We start from the raw sequence: 24202 nt of genomic DNA, 5'->3' as shown, positions 1-24202 counted from the left end.
CTAAGTACAATGAAAAGAAGCAGGCTATGGCTCTCCCCAAATATAGAAATCTATATCATTAATTTCAATGCTAATTTAAACTTAGAAATGGATGACAAAATTCACTGCTGCAAAACTACAAATTAAACTTACGATATAAAAAAGTACTTGCTTTTCCATTTTGTACCTTAAATGTCTTCAGTCCTTCTGGTATTAAGACCTCTGCTTTCACCCATTTTCTGTCAGTTGATGCGCTGTATGTCCAAAATATTTCTTCTTCCTTTGATTCAAAGAAAATGACATTACTAATTCCCCAAATTCTACTCTCATATTCATGCATGTGCTCTCTCAATTACATTTCAGTTGATATGAAAATACTAGGAAGCCTAAAGTACTGGTAAAAAGGTGTTTAACATTTTTTAAAGGAACAATAAAATGGAGGCAGGGGAGGATGAAAAGGCAGAGCCCAGAGGATTTTTAAGGCAGTGAAAATACTCTGGATGATAACATACAGTGGATACATGTCACTCGCACCTGTCTCTCTCTCTCTCTCTTTCTCTCTCTCTCTCTCTCTCTATCTCTCTCAAAAATAAATAAATAAATAAATAAATAAATAAACAAACAAACATAAAAAACCACGATGTTATCAGATATATTCTTATGCACAATCTCAACATATTTTTTCTATGGGAGAATTCATTCCAAGTTCCAAACAATACAGTTATTGTCTGGAGATTATATTTCCATTCGACTCTCTTGTTCTTTCAAAGACCTTTTTGTGCCTTCTAGAGCACAATGCTCTGTCATGCATTGGTAAAATGATCATCTTCCAGGTTACAAAGTACATGCAAAATTATGCTCCTATACACTATGAGGTAAAAGTCTATAATGCACTCCAAAATGTGGCCTCTGTTATTGTGCCTTATGACTTGTGACCATGCTGTTACACTCTAAAATAACGTATTTCTTTAGATTCTGTCCAACATGCAAGTTAATTTGACACCTCCCTGCTAAAGATAGACCAGATTGTTCATAATGTTTACCCATAAGATGCATTGATTATTTCAAATTTCAATAGAGTGAATATGCAGAGTGGTATAAATATGTCTCAGGTTGAGCTCTGCGACTGCCTGTGCCCTCCTAACACTGTGAGATAGAAAACAGCACCAGAAGATAACATCTCGTTGTAATTCAAATTTCACATGACACTTACACTTTTTCAGACTCTTGTAAGCATTTATCTCCCCTCAGCCTCACTTATTTCATTCATAGCCAACACTTTCTAAAAACGAATCTATTTTCAACTCAGTCCTTTACCCTCTGATGTCTACTCCAATTTCCAAGTCTTGAATATTTCAGAAGATAGTCTAAACCCATTAAAAAAGTACTTCATTTTATTACTTATTCATATCAACTATTAAGACTTCCACTAGACAGTGAAACATCCACGGCAGACGTATTTTCAGCTGACAGCCTCCAGGTCACTTCAGGATGAACCAGAGCGACCCAAAGTTGGGACACACAACTAATTTTTCTTTCAATAATTTCCTACACAACCTCAGTTATCTAGCATCAAGACACTTAACGTCCTCCACAGACGCTTTTAGTGACACTGCTTGGCAAGTTGCATTCAGCACGTCCCTTCACTTTCATTTATGAAGATAACTTAGAGCAATCCTGCTTTTTTTCCAATGACAAATTAATTCCCCTCTATTCTACCTGAAGAAGAATGTGTTTGCAGTTTTTTGAAGTGCGCAGCATTCTTCCTAAACTTAAATGGCTTTTTGTACAATAAGTTAACAGTATGTTGTGTATGAAATACAGAGTTTTCTACACGTTTTCCTGTCTGACAGCACAAGTAATGAAAAAGAAAAATAATTTCTTCCAACTAAATAAGTCAGCTTTTATTTTATTCTCTCCTCAATCTCAGACTCTTATGTAGTTACTTTCAACAGGTGCCAATGAAAAAAGAAACCCTCGGCTCAGAAAAACGTTCAAGTGAAGTTCTAATTTTCCGTTATCTTAAAATCATTCAATCAATCAATAAATACAAATTCTGAAAATGTCCTTACTCTCCCAGACCAGGATCAATAATGCCATTTTACCTTTCAAGGAAAAAATGACTATATCTCCTGGAGACCTCAGCTTCTCCTTTCCTCTTCCAGTGAAGAAATCAAAGGTACCAAACTCAAGGTTGTTGTTTTTGTTCTTTTTAAACTACTTTCTAAGGCATTTTCATCCCTGCCTGCCCCAGCTATGTGTTCTTCCCATTTGACATTTGGAAGGTTTTTTGTTTGTTTGTTTGTTTACCAGTTTAAATTTTTTTCATTTTTTCCCAGTTTTATTGTTATAACTGACAAATAGCAATGCATATGTTTAAGGTGTACAATATAATGATTGTTGTGAAATCATTACCACCATAAATTTAGTGAACCTCCAAAACATCATGAAGTTACAATTTTTTTTTCTTGTGCTGACTTTTAAGATCCATACTCTTAGCAAATTTCAAATATACAAAACCGTATTGTTAGCTATAATCATAATGAATAACCAGTTGTTTTTAATGTTAATCAGAATATGTACAACGTACCACAGGCTGGCTCATTGGTAATGGAAACTCTCTTCAGAATAAAATACAGGCTGTTACTATGACTATTACTTTATAGATGATAAAGACCTAATCTCAAGGATCTCTATATGGTAGAAATTAGAACTGCTACACACGTAAGCTGACCCTAAAAAGAGTCAACTTTTTATTTAACAACTTCCCTGTATTTTCTACTTCTCAAATTCTAATGTCCTCTGAAAATAAAGAAAACCACCTTCAGCATTTTACTAGATATTTCTTGAGTTACCTGCATATATCCTAAGGGTTGTTTTCTTTATTCTATTCATGGAAGATATAAATGATCATTTTCATCAAGAGCTATTTTTTTTAATTATAGGATTGGAGTCCTTTTTAAGTTTGTGATAAATCATCAACATGTAATTTAAATGTATTTTGATGCAGATTTTTCATTGGTGACCAATATGTTATATGTTATGTATACAGAGCAGAGCAAATAGAGTGTGAGAAAAGATAGGATCTTGCCTTGCAGAATACTAGGTAAACTAATGAACCAAACATCACTCAGTACTCAAAGATTTATACCCAACTGGTTCTGATTAATACATTAGATCAGTTCTCCATGATTAACTTCTTTTCTTATAATGTGGGAGATGGAGTTTTGATTCCTATTCTTATTATATGGTGTATCTGAAGTCAATTTGTTTATAATCTTTTCTTATACAGTCCCAAAGTCACCAGAACACTGATATTGTTCACTTTCAATGATTCATAACTTATATATATAATATATAGATATTATAATTTCTTAACAAATTTCTGAGTCTGAGATTGAGGAGAGAATAAAATAAAAGCTGACTTATTTAGTTGGAAGAAATTATTTTATTCTTCCAATTTCCACTTCCAATTCACTTATCCAATTTTATGCTTTAGAACTCTGTGAATGTTCTGGAAAAGAAGAGGTCAAAGAAAAAAGACTGGATAAGAAGAAAATGACACAAAAGAAAAAGAAAGAGGTGTTGTGATAGAACTAGGGTAAAAAAAGAGAATTTCTCTGGAATTTTCAGATCTCTTAGTAATAGGTAATAGGCAATACCCGAGGATTAATTACGATGGCACTTCAGAATTCAGAAGAAAATAGAACCAAAAAAATGCTATTGACAGATGGTTAGTGATACTTGATAAGAACAAATGCTAAATTAATAAACTTTTCTTGGAAAATGCATTTGGCTGATGTCAGGAGGAAGTTACAACTAGATTTATTCAAAGCACCTCAAGCCAAAAGAATTTGACTTGGATGCTTCTACTGTCTTTTTCCTATGTAAGAATTCCTGCAATTATTTTCAAATGTTTCCCATTGCTAGAATGACCACTATTTACCCCTGTGATTTTTTTTTACTTCTATCAATAAATAAATTCTTCTTCACAATAGAAATTCTGAAAGCATCTCAGATATTTTCCCACTGGTGGGGGATTGTTTTCATTTCAAGTTAGGTTTAGAAAAAAGGCCTGAATTTGTCCTATTTGCTAATATTACCACTGCAACTTTCACTCTACCCAGTGAGCCTTTCTTTGCCTATTCCATTGACTCATTTGTTTATATTTAATCAGTAATTACCAGTCTCTAAAAACTGTATCTACTGGTACCATAACAAGTAATTTGTTTCCATCGTAATTATAGCTCTAGATATGTGGATCTAAAATCCAAAACAGATCCCATCAGAATGTCAACACAGAGCCAACATAACAGAATCTCAAAAATCTCATTTTCATTAGATCTATTATTTCTTTAATATAGCTCCATGAATTTTAACAATTCTGTAAAATAATATGGTGCAAATCATCACACGAAATTGTCTACATGACAGTATCTCTTAAGCTAGTTCTTAACATTTCTTTTCAAAGCTATACTAAATAAAGTCAAGTTAAAGACTATCTAAAGCCTACGCACAACTGAGAAATAGAAACACAAATTGCCAAAAGAGAAATTTCACTTATTCAATGAATCTGAAATAAATGCAAGTTTCTTCTCACCTTATTACTATATAGTCCTACTCTCAGAACACTGCTTTCCATAGAGTAATAGAATTGAAGATGGCATCTCTTGCCCAGGCAGTGACACACAGAGCTATTTAAATAAGCCTTGCTGTCTAAATGGTTAAGACTAGAAGCATCCTTAGCTCCTAGCCACATACAGTAACCTGAAAAATAAAGGGAAGTGAAGCAATTTAGAAAAATCATCTGCTTTCTGTTTGGACAAAATTATTATATTCCAAAATCAGGCCTGAAAGACAAAGATTGTATTTAAAAGGATATGCTGTCGTAAATGATTACATCAATTACAAATTATAGGTTTTCATTTCCATATGTATTTTCAAATGCATTGAAATTGGCTCCTAATTCCTGAAATTAGGAAATTTCAATTCATTGCTCTTATAAAAATAAATCTGCTGATATAAAAATCTCTATGCTACAAATCATTATCATTTTCTTTAAAATGTCACAATTCAACCTTTCTTTAACCAAGAAGTCCACACCTTTCTTCCCAGAATTCTTTCCTCTTTTATTTCTCTTTTACTTTTTAGGTTTAGAAAAACCTTAATATTTTCAAGGGACTTTAATTTGAACTGCCCTCTTTCTTACCAAACCACATGAAAGTATCAGATATCTATAGCCCTATTAATCTGCACCTATGAATTTCATAGTATGTGAAAATATTGTCAATCAATTTTAACACATCTGATACTTACAACCAATTTACACTGTTCTTAAATACAATAATATAGACAAGGTGAAGTTACTTCTATGATTTTACAACTTCACCTTTAATTAATGAAGCCTTTTAATTCTTTATTTCTGCAAGTTAGCAAATATTCCTACAATTTCTAAAAACTATGAATTTAAGCAAAACTCTTATTTATTTAAAATGTAAGAATTTAAGCAAAATACCATAGCAAGTTAATACTTTGCCTCTGATATTTAAACAAAGAAATGATAAATAAGATAAAAAACACATTTTTATAAAAGTTGAGACAGATCCATTGCAAAAAAAAATCTAAAAAGATAAGGAAAGAACAAGTATGGTGAGTAGGGTTGAAACCACAGAACTCTTGAACTCTGAGACCAGACTCAGGCTCTGGTAGCTTAGATTTTGACTAATTTCAATATTACCAAAAAAGCTGGAATAACAGTCAAATTCTCTCAATGAAGTTGAAGACTAGAGTTGGGGAATTCTGCTCTTAATCTGAGGTGGAAAATACACCAACATTCACTACCTTGGGCTACAACTAAGTGACAGGATATGCAAAGTTGTCGCGAAGTACGAAACCTTAAACTAATATTGTTACTAAGGTTGGTCTTAAGGAAATACACCTAAGAATACACCTGGATTATTCAGGTATTAATAGCAAGGTTTGTACTCAAAAGTAACTATTTTACCACTATGTTACTAACTGGAGTTTGACTAGAGCCTAACTGACCTAGGAGAAGAGAGATACCAACTCCAGCAGGCTCTAGCCTTCCACAGGAGAGGAGGAAAATACCCAGATCCAGCCCTGTCTAGCTTTCCTGTCTCATCTAAGGCTGAGGAAGGAAGCATTTTTGAAGATCTTGTAACAGAGGAACAATTTCACTAAAAGACTGAAGAATATTTTTCCTCCACCTCACAATTTATTACCATATAACAGGGGATCTCCCTGTAAGGGAATACTATTCAAAGAACTGTAGGTCTCAGATGTCATTTAAGAATATGTGTCTAGGGAAACCCAAAAACAACAAGTAAGATAAAATCAAGAATACCAGGTGAATTTTTAGCCTCAGGCATTTACAGCTGCAGCAAAGAGTAAAGAGTCTAATCTCTAGTTGCATAAACATAAAAGGTCATTCATGCTAAATACCTATTGATCTTAATTACTTTTACGTAGTACATCACGTCTGGCTTTCAGCAAAACATTACAAAGCATACTGAAAGGCAAAAAGAAAAAAAGCCATAGTTTGAAGAGAAAGAGCAAGTATCAGAACCAGACCCAGATATGGAATTGTCAGACTGGGACTTTAAAATAACTATAATTAATAAGTTAAGAGCTCTAATGAAAAAAAGTAGAAAATATGAAAAATAAAAAGACTGACAAACGTAGTCAAAGAGCTGGAAATTCTAAGAAAAAAATTTTAAATGCTAGAGACAAAAAATCAAAACAAAACACAAAAACCACTCCAACAGGAATGAAGATTGTCTTTAATGGGGTGACTAAGTAGACTGGTACAGCTGAAAATATGTCAACAGAAACTTCTAAAACTAAAAAGCCAATATATTTTTTAAGTGGAAAAAAAGGAATAGAATATTCAAGGACTGGGGAATGACTACAAAAGTGACATAGCACAATGGGAATACAAGAATGAGAAAGACAAAAAAGAACAAGAGCAGTATCTGAAGCAATATCGACTGACAATTTTCCCAAAATTAATATCAGATTTTAACCACAGTTCCAGGAAGCTCAGAAAATACAAAGCAAGATAAATACCCAAAGCCCTACATGTAAGCATGTCATATTCAAACTGCAAAGGATCGAAAACAAAGAAGAAACCTTAAAAAACAACAACAACAAAAAAAAAACAACAAAAAAAAGGAGGGGTACCTGGGTGGCTCAGTCTGATAAGTGTCCAACTTCAGTTCATGATCTTGTGGTTGGTGAATTGGAGCCCCACAGTGGACTCTGTGCTGATTGCTCAGAGCCTGAAACCTGCTTTGGATTCTGTGTCTCCCACTCTCTCTGACCCACCTGTGTTCATGCTCTGTCTCTGCCTCTCAAAACTAACATTAAAAAAGAAGAAGAAGAAAAGAAAAAAAAAACCCAATCTGGAATTCTGCATCCAGCAAAACTGTTCTTCAAAAAATGAAGGAGAGATAAAAACTTCCTCAGACAAATGAAAATTGAGAGAGTTTGTAGCCAATAGACCTGCTTTGTAAGTAATGTTAGGAGAGGAGGTTGGCAGCAGACTAGGAGAACCCTAGACTCATCTTATCCCATGAACACAACTAGGTAACTATCAAATCATCTTAAACAGCCCAGAAATTGAGGCGAAGACTGGCAGAACACACTCCACAGCTAAAGGGAGAGATGAGACCACATAGAATAAAGTAGAAAGTGCAGAGACATAGTTTAGGGGAGAAAGAGACCACAGGTGCTGCAGAGGGGAAGGTCACAGAGAAGGGCAAGCAAGAGAGGAGTGCCAGGGGAATGCATGAGAAGAAAGTTGCAAAGAATCATTGCCTGGAAAAGAAAAGGAGCTGAATTCTGTGAGTTCTTGCAACCAGGAGGGCTTAAAGCCTGGGGTTTTAAAGGTCAGTGAGCTTAGCTGGGATAGAGTCCAGAGGGCACTGCACTGCTCCTGGAGAGAAGGCAGGCAAACAACCTGAGGGCAGACAGCACCAAAAACACCTGGGGAACACAGGGAGGAGATTATTCGTTCTTCTCAGAGTACGTCCCTGGGAGGCAGTGTTCACAGAGATCCCTCTGTGAAGACAAAGGAGCTGCACAGCACCATTTCCTCCCCTGCCCTCAACATAAACACAGAGCCACCTGCAGGAAGCAGTGCAGCTCCAACACTGGGTGCCTAACCAGCTTACACTGAGCCCCAGCCCCCTGTGCTTTGGCAGAGTGCCCTTCTCAGTGAAGCTTGTCTTGGTCCCAGCACGGCATCCCCTCCCCCAGAAGACCAGCACAAACCCCTACCCACACCACATCTCCCGACCATGGAGTTCTGCGGGGCTTCAATTCTGGTGGAAGTGGCGTCAGGTTTCATTTCACAAGCAGACGAGAGCACACATAGTTTAAATTCACCACATTCAGGCCAGACACCCAACACTGCCCACACGCAGCAGGTGAGAAGAGCCTCTGCAAATGACTGACCTGAAGGACAGAGCAGCCAAAACACAACAGCAGAGTTCATCCAGCACATACCAGAGACACACACTAAAGCACCATCCCTGGACACTGCATGACCTCTTCTCCATATAGCCATTATCATCAGGAGCAGAAGACATAATCGGCTTTTCTAACACGGAGAAGAAGGCAGAGATTCAGACAAAACACAAAGACAGAGGGATTGATCCCAAATGAAAGAACAAGCTAAGGCCACACAAGAGATCTCAGGAACACATATGAGTAACATTTCTGATGGAACATTTAAAGCAGCAATTGTAAAGATACCCACTGGGCTTGGGAAAAAATAGAAGACATCAGGGAAACCCTTACCACAGAGATAAAAGTTAAGAAAGAATTAATCAGAGACAAAGGGCACAATAAATGAGATTGGAAACAGTCTTGATGCATTAAACAGCAGGCAGGAAGAAGCAGAGGAATGAATTAGTGACCTAGAAGACAAAACAAGGGAGAACAATGGAGCTGAACAACAGAGAGAGAAAAATTATGCAACATGAGAATAGATTTAGGGAATTCAGTGATCCCATCAAACATAGTAACTTTCATATATAGGAGTCCTAGAAGAGGAGAGAGAAAAGGGGGCAGAAAATATATTTCAAGAAATAATAGCAGAAAATTTCCCTAATCTGGAAATGGAAACAGACATCCAGATCCAGGAGGCACAGAGCACTCCCATTACAATCAACAAAAGCAGGCCAACACCAAGACATATAATTAGATTTGCAAAATATAGCAACAAAGGAAAAACCTTGAAAGTGGCAAGAGAAAAGAAGTCCTTTGCTTACAAGAGAAGACCTTTAAGGCTAGCTGGAGATTTCTCAACAGAAAACTTGGAAAGCCAGAAGGGCATGATATATACAAAGTGCTGATGGGGAAAAAGCTGCAGCCAAGAATACTGTATCCAGGAAGGCTATCATTCAAGAGGAGGAGAGATAAAGAGCTTCCCAGACCAACAAACACTAAAGGAGTTCATGACCACTACACCTGCCCTGCAAGAAATATTAAAGGAGACTCTTTGAGTACAAAGCAGAGACTAAGAGTGACAAAGACAAGAAAGGATCAGAGAGAATCTCCAGAAACAATGACAAAACAAGTAATAAAATGGCAATAAATACATATCTATCAAGAATCACTTTGAATGTAAATGGGCTAAGTGCTCCAATAAAAAGACATAGGGCATCAGGATGATAAAAAAACAAAACCCATCTATATGCTACCTACAAGAGACTCATTTTAGACCTAAAGACACCTGCGGATTGAAAGTGAGGGGATGGGGCGCCTGGGTGGCGCAGTCGGTTAAGCGTCCGACTTCAGCCAGGTCACGATCTCGCGGTCCGTGAGTTCGAGCCCCGCGTCAGGCTCTGGGCTGATGGCTCGGACCCTGGAGCCTGTTTCCGATTCTGTGTCTCCCTCTCTCTCTGCCCCTCCCCCGTTCATGCTCTGTCTCTCTCTGTCCCAAAAATAAATAAACGTTGAAAAAAAAAATTAAAAAAAAAAAAAAAAGAAAGTGAGGGGATGGAGAAAAATTTATCACACAAATGGAAATCAGAAAAAAGGTAGAGCAGCAATATTTAAATTAGAGAAAATAGACTTTAAAGCAAAAACTGTAACAAGAAATGAAGAAATGTACTAAATTATAATAAATGAGACAATACAACAAGACAAAACAATTTAAGTATTTATGCCTCGAACATGATAGCACCCACCTATATAAAACAATTAATACCAAACATAAAGGAACTAATTGATAATAATACAATAATAGTAGGGGACTTAAATACCCCACTTAGATCAATGGACAGATCACACCTATACAGAAAATAAACAAGGAAACAATGGCTTTGAATGTAAGTAATGTTAAAAGAAATTCTTCAAAGAGAAGGGAAGAGATTAGTCATAAACTCGGATCTAAATAAAGAAAGGAACAGTACTAGGAAAGCAATAAATAAAGCAAATCAGTTACCTTCAAATTTTGGCAAAACCTTTTAATTTTAATAGTCTGAATTGATCTAAAAGAGAACAGTTCAAAATAGCCATAGCCACAATGTATTTGATGATTATAGTTTGCATATAAGTGAAATGAGTGATAACAATGACACAAGGGACAGGAGGGAGAAATTAGGAATATTTTATGATTATAAGACAATGTGCACTTTGTGAAGAAGTATGAAGTTATTTCTTTTTTTTAACGTTTATTTATTTTTCAGACAGAGAGAGACAGAGCATGAATGGGGGAGGGTCAGAGAGAGAGGGAGACACAGAATCTGAAACAGGCTCCAGGCTCTGAGCTGTCAGCACAAGGCCTACATGGGGCTTGAACTCACAAACCGTGAGATCATGACCTGAGCCAAAGTTGGACGCTTAACCGACTGAGCCACCCAGGTGCCCCAAGAAGTATGAAGTTATTTCAAAGTGGAGTTGGATTAGTTGTAAATATATTTCATAAACTCACAGCTAGCACTAAAAAAAGGGTAAAAATGGAAATATAATTGAGATACTAAAGAAGGAAACAAAAAAAGAAGCATATAAAATCCTCATTTAAAACTACAAAGGCCTAACAGGAATGGGAGACAAAAACAAGAACAAAGCATAAGGGCAACAAATAAAAACCACTAACACACAGGCCCCCAGGACATGTATTTAATAGGAACTCAAGAGGACAAGAACAGAGGGACTGAAAGAAACTTACCAGAAAAGAGTTAACATACCATGTCCACAAGTGATAACATATATGCATTTTGAGCACTGAAAATTTTAAATGAAATATATTCACATCTTTACTAATCACGATGACATTTCAGACAGTAGAGATAAACATTTTATTAAATCTTCATAAAATGGAAAAAAATTAGATGAGCTCAGACTTCGTGATGACTACAGTAGATATCAGTAGCTAAAGAAGAACCATCACTCTGTACTTAGAAATAAAATGAACAGATTTTCATTCAAAAATTGTATGACTAAAGAGATTATTATTTAGGAGTGAGGCCATTAAAAACACTTGAAGCTTATAAATGCTTAGCAAGACCATCACCACAGATCTTTTCTGAATAAAAAATAATTAATAAGTGAACCTATTCGAGAAGGAAAGGAATCAAGGGCATGAAATAAAAGAAACAATGGTGAATAAAGAAAATGGTAAAGATAAAAGACCAAAACCCAAAGGCCTTAACAGACACCTCACAAAAGAAGACATACAAATGACAAATAAGCATCAGAGATGTGCCATATCATAAGGCATCAGGGAAATGCAAACTAAAACAAAGAGAAATCACTACACACCTATTTGAATGGCCAGAATCCAGGACACTGACATCAGCCAAATGCTGGAGAGGGTGTGAAGCAACAAGATCTCTCATTCATCGTTGATGGGAATGAAAAATGATACATTCTCTTTGGAAGACAGCTTGGGAGTCTCTTAGAAAACTACACATATTCTTACTAAACGATCCAGCAGCCATGCTCCTTAGTATTTACTCAAAAGAGTTGGAAACCTATGTTGACACAAAAACCTTCACATGGATGTTTACAGCAGCTTTACTCATAATTGCCAAACACTTGGAAGCAACCAAAATGTCCTTCGGGAGGTGAATGAACTCTGGTACATCCAGACAATGGGATATAATTCACTATTAAAACAAAATAAGCCAACAAGCCATGAAAAGGACATAGAGGAAGCCTAAATGCACATTACTAAATGGAGGAAGTGAATCTTAAAAGGCTACCAACTGTATAACTCCAATTATATGACATTCTGGAAAAGGCAAAACTACGGAGAAAGTAAATTCAACATGGAAGTAGAAAAAATAGCTATTACTTTCTGCTGTGGCAAAATTTTAAATTACTAAATTCAGAAAAGACTAACAATACCTCCTCAAAAAAAGAAAGAGAGAAAAAGCAGTGGAAAGAAAAATAAACAGACACTGCAAATTTAATGTTAGATGAAAAGAAAGAAAATCATTGATAACACTAGTGAAAAGGAGAGCTAGTCAGCTTTATAAAAGCGTTTTAATACTTTACCTTTTTCTTCCCACAATATCTACTATCTCTTGATGATTAAATAATAAAACTTACAAAATTAAAAGTTAACCTAGTATAATTCTTTCTTTACACTGTCAATAATATGATTTTTTTACTTTCAATATCTATGCAAATATAGCTTCAATAAAATACACTCAGTATATACATCAAGATCCCTGATGAAATATCTTCATACTACCCACAAGTCAAAATTCTAAAAATCATATATACAGAAGATTATTTTTTATGTCCTACCTTCATCATCACTACTTTGATCCTGCTGAGGTGTAGATTCTAATGCAAGAACCTCTCTTGCTTTTGTGCGCATCCAGGAAATTCGCCCAGCAGATGTTTCTGATGCCCAGTCACACATGTCAGATTCAAATCCACAGACGTGACATACTACAGAAAGCCAAAAAAGATCTTGGTGAACCATCACAGTGTACTAGAGTAGCTGCTTAGCCATAGTTATGTATTATAATCAAAGCTTAACACGCACACGCACACACACACACACACACACACACAAATTTCATACCTACAAATTTTGGTTCAATAAGCCTTAGAATATACCAGCAAATGTGTTTTTCAAAAGTTCCTCGGGGCGCCTGGGTGGCGCAGTCGGTTAAGCGTCCGACTTCAGCCAGGTCACGATCTCGCGGTCCGTGAGTTCGAGCCCCGTATCAGGCTCTGGGCTGATGGCTCGGAGCCTGGAGCCTGTTTCCGATTCTGTGTCTCCCTCTCTCTCTGCCCCTCCCCCGTTCATGCTCTGTCTCTCTCTGTCCCCAAAATAAATAAAAAACGTTGAAAAAAAAAAAAGTTCCTCCCTTGATCCAGATAGGCATCCTCCCAAATGGAAACCACTGCCATTCAAAAGTGAAAAGATGTTTCCATTTTTTCTTGTACACTGCTCCTACTACAACTTTTTAAATGGCACATATATAATCTGACCTTACCTACCTTATGAAATTAGTTTAAATCACTTGTTATTCATAATCACATGGAAATTTTAAAGAAGAAACACTCTATATAATTGAAAGCTGGTCTTTAATGGAACTACTTTATCAAACATCACCTTAAAATTACATATTTAGTATCTTTCATGTTTTGAATAAACCATAGACTTCCAACAACACTCCAGCTAAAATTAGGACATAAATGTCAACAAAGGTTGGCAGGTGAGTATCCCTCGTAGTGGTCTGAATTCCTAGCAGTGGGCCAAGTCTCATGGATGGCTACATACCATCATGGTGGGCATCTCGATTTAACACTTACACCTCAATCCTTCATCTGTAGAATCAAAAGTACAGAGACGTGAATCTAGATGGCACAGTTCCTGCTCGGTATTCAGTGTTTCTTGACATGGTAAAATTTCATCTGTTAAATTTAAAGAGAGGCAAGAAGTGAGATGTAGGTACCACTGGAAAGACTCATGCATTTCCTAAAATGTTAGCATTTGTTCTAGAAAGCACTCTTCACCCAACTCCTCTCTGTAACAGCATCTCACTCCAGGCAGCTCCATCACAGAGAGAGAATAATACAACTATGCCAGTGCTTCTGGGATTTAATCGGATCTCTGTGGTGACCGCCAAGCCCCCAAACCAAACTGCCCATGTCTCCATGGAAGTAACATGGCCTAATGTGGAAACAAGGAGCCTATTATTAGAAGGATAATTGTACCTGTGTCAACTATGACATATGCTGATATGCTGTCCTCTTTAACTGGAAGCTGATCTCCTGGAACTGCGGTCCCTGAAATCCTCTCCCTGCTTGCTGTCTGTGCTCCCCTCCACTGCCCCGCCCAACACAGGGCTGGAAAGTGGACGGGGTATCCTCCCTACTCCGTTGCCACTTCCAGACAATTCTCATTCTCATCTCCCCAACCACCTCAGCTTTGAGTCTCCCTACATCAGATGACATCCCTCGTTGTACCAGCTTGTGGCAGTCACCTAAAGACACTGGTGCACCACCCCTCCACCTTGAGGATTTTGACTCTTGGCAGTCATTGTCATTTTAATAGCTACTTTCATCTTGTCTCTTAATCTCTTGCTTTTTTCGTATTGATGGTCATGAAGAAAGCTTGAGGAAAAATGACCTCTGCCACCACGCCTGTGAGTACCATCATTACAAGTGGTAACATTTCCTTTATCTTAATTACAAGGGGCCCACTCCTCAACCATCACCTCTCTCCACTCATTCCCTCTAGTATCAGCTCTAACAATTTTTTGACAGCACGAGGTCCCACAAGCTACTGGTCCGACAGTTTTCCAATTCCTTCCGTCCTTTTTCATGTTCTCTTTTCCTCTCTCACAGATGTTAGAGCCACTCCCTCTGGCACTCCTGTGCTTCCTCATACTCTCAGGGCAAAAACTCTGGTAAGTACAACCCTGCAGGTGCTGTAGGTATCTGACAATTCACTTTTTTTACATCATAATGTGTTAAAGAACAAGAATTCAGGGCATCTGGGTGGCTCAGTCGGTTAAGCATCTGACTTCAGCTCAGGTCACGATCCTGTGGTTTGTGAGTTTGAGCCCCACATCGGGCTCTCTGAGGTCAGTTCAGAGCCCGCTTCAGATCCTCGGTCCCCCTCTCTCTCTGCCCCTCCCCATCTCATTCTCTTTCTCTCTCAAAATAAATCAATAAACTTAAAAAGACTTTAAATAATGTATTTAAAAAATAAAAAATAAAGGACAAGAATTCAACCAAATGAATTCGAAGATCTAATCGGTTTCATTAGCAGTAAATTAAAGCAATAATCAGACAGCACCCCAGGTAGAAAGCAGAGGGGAGCTCTGAGGAGCCATACCAAATGGAAGGTTTTTACAGGAAGGAGTGTAGAGCAAGACACTTATTAGCAAAAGAAAACAAAAGATTGTTCCAGGCAAGGTCACGTTCCCTTGGAGAAGGTCAAGGGATCTTACTAGGTGGGTTACATCATCTTCCTTTGGAGGATGGAGAGGGCCCATGTCATAGAATACCTCACTAGTACTGATCAGAAGGTTCCTAATTGACAGGTTAAGACTGACATTTCTGAAGAAGTTGAAACTGTAATTAGGTTAGATATTAAGCCCCAGTTTGGTGACTTAGCCTAGTTCAAGTGACACCATTTTAGGCCTGTGGTTTTCTTTTTAACAGATGAGAGTGCCTGATATTAAACTTTTGATGGCTGAGGGCACCATTTCAAAGATATCCATCTGGAATAAACACATTGCTAGCCACACAACTAGATCAGGAACCTCTTGAACTCAATGAAGGCAGACCCCTGGATCCATGGTCTCTCTCCACAACCTTGCTGTGTTGCCCTTGGACATTCTGTACATCCTCCAGAACCTATGTGTAATGAAACTTTTCTCAGAGTTCCCTGATGGCTTTTGCTGAGGAGTGTCCTGCAATCCTAACAAGAACCACAAGGTCTGGGTCAGCCACAACACGGGCTCTGATCAAGGAAACATGTGTGGGGCTCGTCACAAGCAGCGTGGGCCCAGATGACTGCCCCAGGCATTTCTAGCCCAAGACATGGCTATTGGTAGGCTGAGACCACCAGGGAACCGGTCACCCACTCCAGCCTGCATCTGTGGGGCTGAAGATGAGTGATGAAGAGCCCACCACCATGCTGATTAAAATGGTTTTATGTCTGTGACTACTCACTCCATCTCATCGTCCTCCATGTTTCCCCTTCTTTCCTTTTCCTCCATTTCCTCTTTCCTTTTCCTCCTAGACAACTATTCAAAACTCTTTACTTCCTCCTTCAAATTCCAACTCCTTCCCTATCATCCTTCTCAGCTAATATTCTTGCTCCACATTTCATCAGGAAAATGAGAGGAAACAGCAGAAAACCTCCCAAGTCTCACTACCTATCTCCCTGAACTGCTGCCTGAGTACCTTTCTTCTTGTAACTGTGGGTCAACCAGCCATGCTCTTCTCTGGGCCCCTCTTTGTTTCTACAAAAAATCATCTCCTTTTCCCTGTTTTAGGAATTATTCCAGTAATTCCCTCCCCTCTCTTACATCAACAGGTTTTCTTTTCCCTTCGATACACAAAGGGGCCAAAATTTCATCCATCTTAGGACAGCCCTCTGGCCCTCCAACCCCCTCCAACTAACTTCTCTAAGTTCTGCCTATTCACACTGACTCCAACACCAATTCTCCCCACATCCTTCCTTGAACCTGCACTAGTGAGGTCTTTTTTTTTTAAGTTTTTTTATTGAGGTAACATTCACATAACATAAAATTCACCATTTTAACCATTTTAATTATTTTAAAGTATACAGTTCAGGGGCTTTTATTCATAATAATTGTGCAGTTATCACCACTAATTCCAAAACATTATCACCCCATTATAACCCATAAACCCATTATATATAAAACCCATAAATTATACAAAACCCATAACCATTATATATCACTCCCTTTCTCTGCTCCTCCTTGGACTCTGGCAACCACTAATCTCCTTCCCATCTCTATAGATTTCCCTATTTTGGATATTTCACATAAGTGGAATCATACAATATATGGTCTTCTGTGCTTGACTTCTTTCACTTGGCATAATGTTTTCAAGGTTCCTTCATGTTGTAGCACATATCAGAACTTTTTTTTTCTTTTTCATACCCTTACCACTCCACTGAAAGTGCATATATCAAGAATGACCTCTGTATTGTTAAATCCAACATTTAATTTTTCTTCCTTATCATACCTGACATGGCAGTAATATTGAAACTAGTCGATCACTCAATCTTTCTTGAAACGTTTTCTTCACTAGGTTCTAGAACATAATGCTGTCCTGGTTTTCCTCTTAAATTACTGGCTGTTCATTCTCAGTCACCTTTGCTGGTTTTTCCTCATCTCCACATGACACAAACATGAGGGGGCTCTAGACCTCAGTCCTTGGATTCCCTTCTCTTCTCTACACCACAATCTTGTTCATATCACCTCATCTCATGCCTTTAAAACATTTCCTTCTTATCAAATTATATTTTAGGCCTAGTTTCACTGGTCTCCAATATAGACATCCTGTTGCTGTCTTGGCCCTTTCACTTGAAGAGCTAACATGTATCTCAACAGAAATAGGTCTAAAATTAAACTTCTGATTCTTTCTTCCAAAGCTTCTCCTCCCACTTTCCTCCCCATCTCAGTTCGTGATAATTCCATCCAACCTATTTCAGGAGTAAATCTGGATCCATGACCCATCTCTCGCTCTCACCCATCACGCGATTCATCAGCAAAGCTTTGCTTTCTCTATAGAACACATCCAGAATCTCATTACATCCTGCTGCCTCTGCTACTACTACCAATTCTGACTCAAGGAATATCACTCTTTCTGGATTACAGTAATAACTTTGTATTTTGCTCCCTTGTTGCTGCCCTTGTCTCCCTCTGACCTTTAAATATATGAGTCAGATCACATCTCCTCGGCTCAACATCATTACGTGGGTTTCTGTCCTTCATGAAATAAATACAGAAGTCCTCACCATGATCTTCCTCATACAGACAAAGCTGACTCTTGCCTTGAAACCTTTGTATTTATAGTTCCTTCCAAAATATGCATGGCTTTCTCCCTCAACTCCTTGGGGTTTTTTTGTTGTTGTTGTTTAGAAACATCTTTTCCATGTGACCATGCCTGACTAAAACTTCACTTTACCTTCATCTATGGCTCTTCTTATCTTGGCTTTCTGCTCTACTGTTCCCCACAGCACATATCACCACTTGACATAGTTTTTTTTAATTTGCTTAGTATCTTTCTCCCTTTGACTAAAATAAGTTCCACGAACACAGGGATTGGTGTTTGTTTTTCGTTGCTGTCTCCCCATTGTCTGAAATAACTCTTGGCACAACGTAAGTGTCCAATATATAGTTGTTTAAGGAATGAATAAATATAATTCAACAAAATACTTGACAATATCATAGATCCTATGTAAAGTGCTTACATTTTTATTTGGAATACAATTGAAGCAACTGGTTATGAAACAATTTATGAATAACACCCATAAGCTGATTTCTTATAATAGGAGCTTACAAATAATGAATATGCAAAGCCTTTGAATGTAAGATCCTCTGAAAATAAAACTGCATATGCAATTAAGGGAGTGTAGGTAATAAATGAAGCTAAGATTGCACAATAACAATTAACACGAAACAATTAAAACTGTAATTTTTGTTGATTCACATAATAGCTGCAGATCTTCTGCTTCCTGGAGCTAAATAATTAAGTATTGGCCATAGTTCAATTAAATGTCGTATATTATCTCTAATTTTTCACTATTTATACAAGAAAAAAAATTCATAAAAGTACTATAAACAAAAATAGCAAAATAGTCAAGTATCAATTGCATGATATTAACAACATAGCTTGTGTCAATTGGTATTAAATATCTTTCACCAATGTCAACCATTTTTACTACGTTCATTCCCCAAACTGGAATTTGTAACCGTAAAAACAGTAGATGGGGGTATAAGTTGACAGTTAATCTTCTGGACACTTCTTTTTCTTTTAGTACATTCAATCTCAGAGCTCAATACTATTTCAAGAAGTCAGTTATCTATATTTACATTCATACGCATTTTTCCTACATCCCCACCCTCTTTCTATCTCATTCTTACATTGCACCACAGTCTAGCAGCAGAAAATTACTTTGAGGATTTTAAAATCCTCCATCCATGATACATGATCATCAGGATGAAGCTTTGCCAACGTTTCAAGGTCTCTATACCAATGAAGCCACATTTCCTTCAAACCTTATCTTGTACAAGCAGGTTGTATAAAATTGGCCAGACTCTCTCTCAGATGGTAGAGAATGAAGTGCAAGTCTCAACGCCATTGCAGTAAAAGTTATAACTGACACCCACTTTTGACTCCAGGGACTTAGGACAATTTCTTTGTCAATGTTCTTAAATTAATTATGAATTTCAAGGGACAGTTATTAGATCTTAAAAGGTAACTAGAAATTAATAGGACAAAAAAGGTAACTAGGTCCTTAGTTATTTAGCTGGATAATATGTATGCACCATTCAGGTTCTCATTAAAGGATGATTTGTATATTTGGGGCCTTCATAAATGAGACTAACGCAATGTCCTGGCAAACCAATCTAAAAATCTTCAGAGAATATTCACAATACTCTGATTATGAACCATAGCATGCAATTTTTATAAAAAATGATAATAAGCAATTTATTCAAGAATCAGTGTCATTCAAGAATCAGTGACTAAACACATTTGTATTCACAGTCACGAAGCTCGACTTTTTTTCACACGTGCTACTTTGGTAAAGTCTAAAAAGATTCTCTTTCAATGAATGTGCCGCGAATTTTCTTGGAAAAGGGCAGTATTTAGCATGATACTGTTTGAAGGTGTGGGCATAATCTAAAAGATTTCCCTAATATTAGAAAAAGAATTTAGTTGAATTTTCCAACTCACAAAGAGTTCTGAAACCATAAAGATGCCTATACCTATACTGTAAGCACTTATATAAAGTTTACATGTTTACGATAAAGAGAAATATGTAGAACAAAACTAGAAAGTTGTGCTTTTTCCTTAACGGTAATACTACCAAGGGCTCTGTGTAGCAGCTTCCTCACCATGAGAATCTTTTCAGCTTTAAAAAGTACTATTTCTTCTTTAAATTTATTTAACTTAACATACAGTAAAATCCATCCTTTGGGTTATTCAGTTCTATGAGTTTTGACAAACATAGACCCATGATCTTTCAATCAATCAATACTCCATTTATTTAGTCAGGTATTCTTGATGTCTTTGATCATTATTTTGTAGGCTTCAGAATACAAATCCAGCACATATTTTGTTAGATTTATATATAAAAATTTACTTTGATTGTATTACAAATGGCGTCATTTTTCTAATGTCAGTTTTCAGGCGTTCATTGCCATTAAATAGAAATACAACTGATTTTATACTGACTTTGTACACTGCTACTGTGATAAAAATAAAACAATTTTAAAATAATTTTTATTTATTTAAAAATAAATTCTGTGATATTTTATCCATAGACAATCACGTTATCTGCAAATACGGCAAGATTTATTTCTTCTGTTGCAACTGTATGTGTATACCTTTACTTACATGTCTTGCCTTATTGCATTGGCTGGGATTTCCAGTAGGTCTTGAATACAAGTGGTAAGAGTGGACATCACTGCCTACTTCTCAGTTTTAGAGGTGAAACACTCATTCATTATGGGTATGATGTTAACTGTTTGATCTTTGTATATGCTCTTTATTAGGTTAAAGATGTTAATAGTTTGCTGAGGTTTTTAATCATGGCTGTTTGTTGAATTTTGTCAAGTGCTTTTTCTGCATCTACTGAAATCATCACATGCTTTTCTTCTTTTGTCTGATTACATGGTAAATGACATTGATTGCTTTCTAAACATTGGACCAGTTTAGATGATTGTAATGTAATCTCCTGGATGACTGTAATGTGATCTCTTTCTAATGTATTACTGGATTCCATTTGCTAATATTGTGATAAAGATTTTTTTTTTTTGTGAAAGAAATGTTGGTCTGTAGCTTTCTTTTCTTATAATATTTTTGTTCAGTTTTGGTGTGAGGGCAAAGTTGCCCTTATAGAATAAGGTAACAAGTATTATCTTCCCTTATATTTTCTGAAATAGAATGTATAAAACTGGTGTTATTTTTTCCCCTAAATATTTAATACAATTTTCCAGTGAAACCGTGTGGTCCAGGAGTTTTCTTTAATGGAAGATTTAAAGTACGTGTCCTATTTTGTTAATAAACATAAAACTATTCAAATTATCACTTTCTTCTTGAATGGTTTTTGATTATTTGTGGCTTTCAAGGAATTTGTTCGTTTCACATACATTGTTAGATCTATGTACAGAGTTTTTGTAGTATTTCCTAATTACTATTATCCTCTAATACCTGTAGAGTCTTTAATGTTAGCTCTATTTCATTCCAAATTAGGTAATATGTGTCTTTCCTCTTTTTGTCTTGGTCAATCCAGCTAGAACTTTATCATTTTTTATTTACCTCTTCAAAGAACAGCTTTTGGTTTCAATAATTTTCTCTACTACTTTCTCATTTTAAATTCCATTATTCATTGTCTCTATATGTATTATTTTCCCACTGTTTGATTTAGCTTTTATATGTTCTTCTTTTTCTACTTTCATTAGATGAATAGTTAAATTTACAGGCTTGAGACCTTTTCTTTCCTAACAAAAAAATTTATATCTATTAATTTTTTCCTCAGCACTGTTTTAGCTATCTTACACAAATTTTAGTAAGTTATATTTTCATTTTCTTTCAGTTCAAAATATTTGGTTCTTTCAAAGTATGTTTTATTTAAATTTGTGACATTTAATTTCCAAATGATTGTGGATGTCCCAGATTTGTAGTTTAATTTCATTTTGCTCAGAGGATATATTTTATACCATTTCAATTGTTTTAACATTCTTAAGGTTTGTTCTGTGGCCCCAGTAGTACTGCTAAGCCATATTGGAGCCTGGAAAATTCAGTAATACTAATACTATCTTCATTTAACATTTTTATATTTTGTTTATCATTGATTTTTTCATTAATTGTGAGCTTTTAATGTGTGGTATTAAAATGTTACTTGTCTTAATTAGGGCTTGTCTTACCCTGCTTGGGCTGCTATAACAAAGTACCTAGATTGGATGGCTTAAGGAGCAAAAATTTACATTCTCGCAGTTCTGGAGGCAGGAAGTACAAGATGAGGTTGCCAGCATGTCTGACTTCTCGTAAGGGTCTTCTTTCTGGCTTGCACTTGGCTACCTTCTCACTGTGACCCTCACATAACAGAAGGACAGGGAGAGAATAAGAGAGAGGATGACAGAAAGACAGGGGTGGAGGGGAGGGAGAGAGAAAGCGAGAGCGAGATCTCCTCTTCTTATAAGGCCACGGTTCTATTAGATTAGGACCCCACCTGTATGATCTAATTTAATCTTAACTACCTAAGACACTATCACCGATATAGTCACATTGGGGTCTAGAGTTTCAACATATGAAATTTGGAGGGGGGCACAATTTGGTCCATAACAAATTTTTAGTGTCCCCTTAAATTCTGCATCTGGGGGAGGATCTCCCATGCCTCCTTGAGTCTTGCCACTGGGCCCAGGCTATAGTCTTAGTTTACTAGTGAACGTTCAGCATGCACTGAAAAGAAGAAGTATTCTGCTATAGTTTTAAATTACTTGTTTAAAATGTCAATTATATCAAGTAGGTAGATAATTTTCTGCCTTTCCGTAGATTGCCTTTTCATTTTGTTTCCTGTTTGTCTCTTTTGCTGTGCAGAAGCTTTTTAGTTTGATGTCTAGTCCCACTTGCTGATTTTTTTTCTTTTGTTGCTTGTGATTTTGGTGTCACATCCAAACAAGAAAAAAAGTTGCCTAGGTTAATATCCTAGAAATTTTCTCCTATGCTTTTTTCTAAGAGGTTTATGGTTTCAGGTCTTATGTATAAGTCTTTAATCAATTTAGGGTTAATTTTCATTAGTGGTATAAGAGTTCAATTATCCCAGCACCATTTATTGAAGAGACTATCCTTTCTCCATTAAGTATTCTTGACTCACTATCAAATGTTAGTTGATCGATATGCAGTGTTTTATTTCTGGGTTTTCTATTCTGTTTCATTGGTCTGTGTGTCATTTTTTATGCCCGTATCAAACTGTTTTAATTAGTATAGTTTTGTAGTATAATTTAAAATCAGGAAGTATAATGCTTTGCTGTTCTTTCTCAGAATTGCCTTGGCTATCTGGGCTCTTTTGTGGTTCCACAGAAATTTTAGGGTTTTTTTCCCCCACAGGTTTTGCAAATTCTTGCTGACTTTTTTGTATACTTTTTCTGTTGATTCCTGAAAGATGTGTATGCAAGTCTCCTTGTATAATTGTAGGTTTGTCTATTTTTCCTTTTAGTTCTAACAGTTTTACTTCATGTGTTTTGGAGTATTGCTTTTATATGTGTACATATTTAGGACTGTCTGTTTTCTTAATGAATTTACCCTTTTATCATTATATAATGTTCCTCTCTATGCCTATTAATTTTCCTTGTTCTGAAGCACATTTTGACATTAATATGGCCATTCACCCTCCTTTTAATTACATTGCTTAATGTATCTCTTTTAATATCTTTAGGTTTTTTTTAGTTGCTCATTTATTCTTTTTTTAAAAGTGTAGTTGAAACACAATGTTACATTAGTTTCAAGTGTATGACACACAGATTCAGCAACTCTCTACATTATGCTCACAAGTATAGCTACCATCTGTCACCATACAACACTATTAAAATACAATTGACTATATTCCCTGTTGTACTTTTTAACTTCATGATTTATTCATTCCGTAATGGAAGCCTGTACCTGCCACTCCTCTTCACCCATTTTATCCGTCCTTCTATCCCCTGACACCCATCAATTTGTTCTCTGTATTTATGGATATTTTCTGGTTTTTTTATTCATTTGTTTTATTTTGCTTAGATTCTACGTATTTTCCTTTCTTAGTCTGACTTATTCACTTAGCATAATACCTTCTAGTTCCATCCATGTTGTCACAAATAGCAAGATCCCATCCTTTGTTGTACCATCCTTTGTTACAGCTGCATAATATTCATATATATGTATCAATATATATATGATCAATATATATATCAATATATATGATCAATATATATATGATCAATATATATATGATCGATATATAATCATCTTTATAAAT

The 24202-nt window shown here is 36.3% G+C and overlaps 1 protein-coding gene across 1 annotated transcript in view; it reads right to left on the bottom strand.

Annotated features, from left to right (window-relative positions):
* Positions 1-24202, bottom strand: part of MALRD1 (MAM and LDL receptor class A domain containing 1) — a 779242-nt gene that overhangs the window by 700547 nt on the left and 54493 nt on the right. Inside the window, exons 5-8 of the mRNA XM_047865740.1 lie at positions 13783-13884; positions 12763-12909; positions 4580-4746; positions 167-259 (exon numbers count right to left, since the gene is read on the bottom strand). Coding sequence (XP_047721696.1) covers positions 167-259; positions 4580-4746; positions 12763-12909; positions 13783-13884 — 509 coding nt within the window. The remainder of the gene's footprint in view (positions 1-166; positions 260-4579; positions 4747-12762; positions 12910-13782; positions 13885-24202) is intronic.

Source organism: Prionailurus viverrinus, chromosome B4 (assembly GCF_022837055.1).
Source record: "Prionailurus viverrinus isolate Anna chromosome B4, UM_Priviv_1.0, whole genome shotgun sequence".
NCBI classification, from domain to species: Eukaryota; Metazoa; Chordata; class Mammalia; order Carnivora; family Felidae; genus Prionailurus; species Prionailurus viverrinus.
Note: the sequence above shows the minus strand (reverse complement) of the source record. Positions and strands in the feature narration are given on the sequence as shown.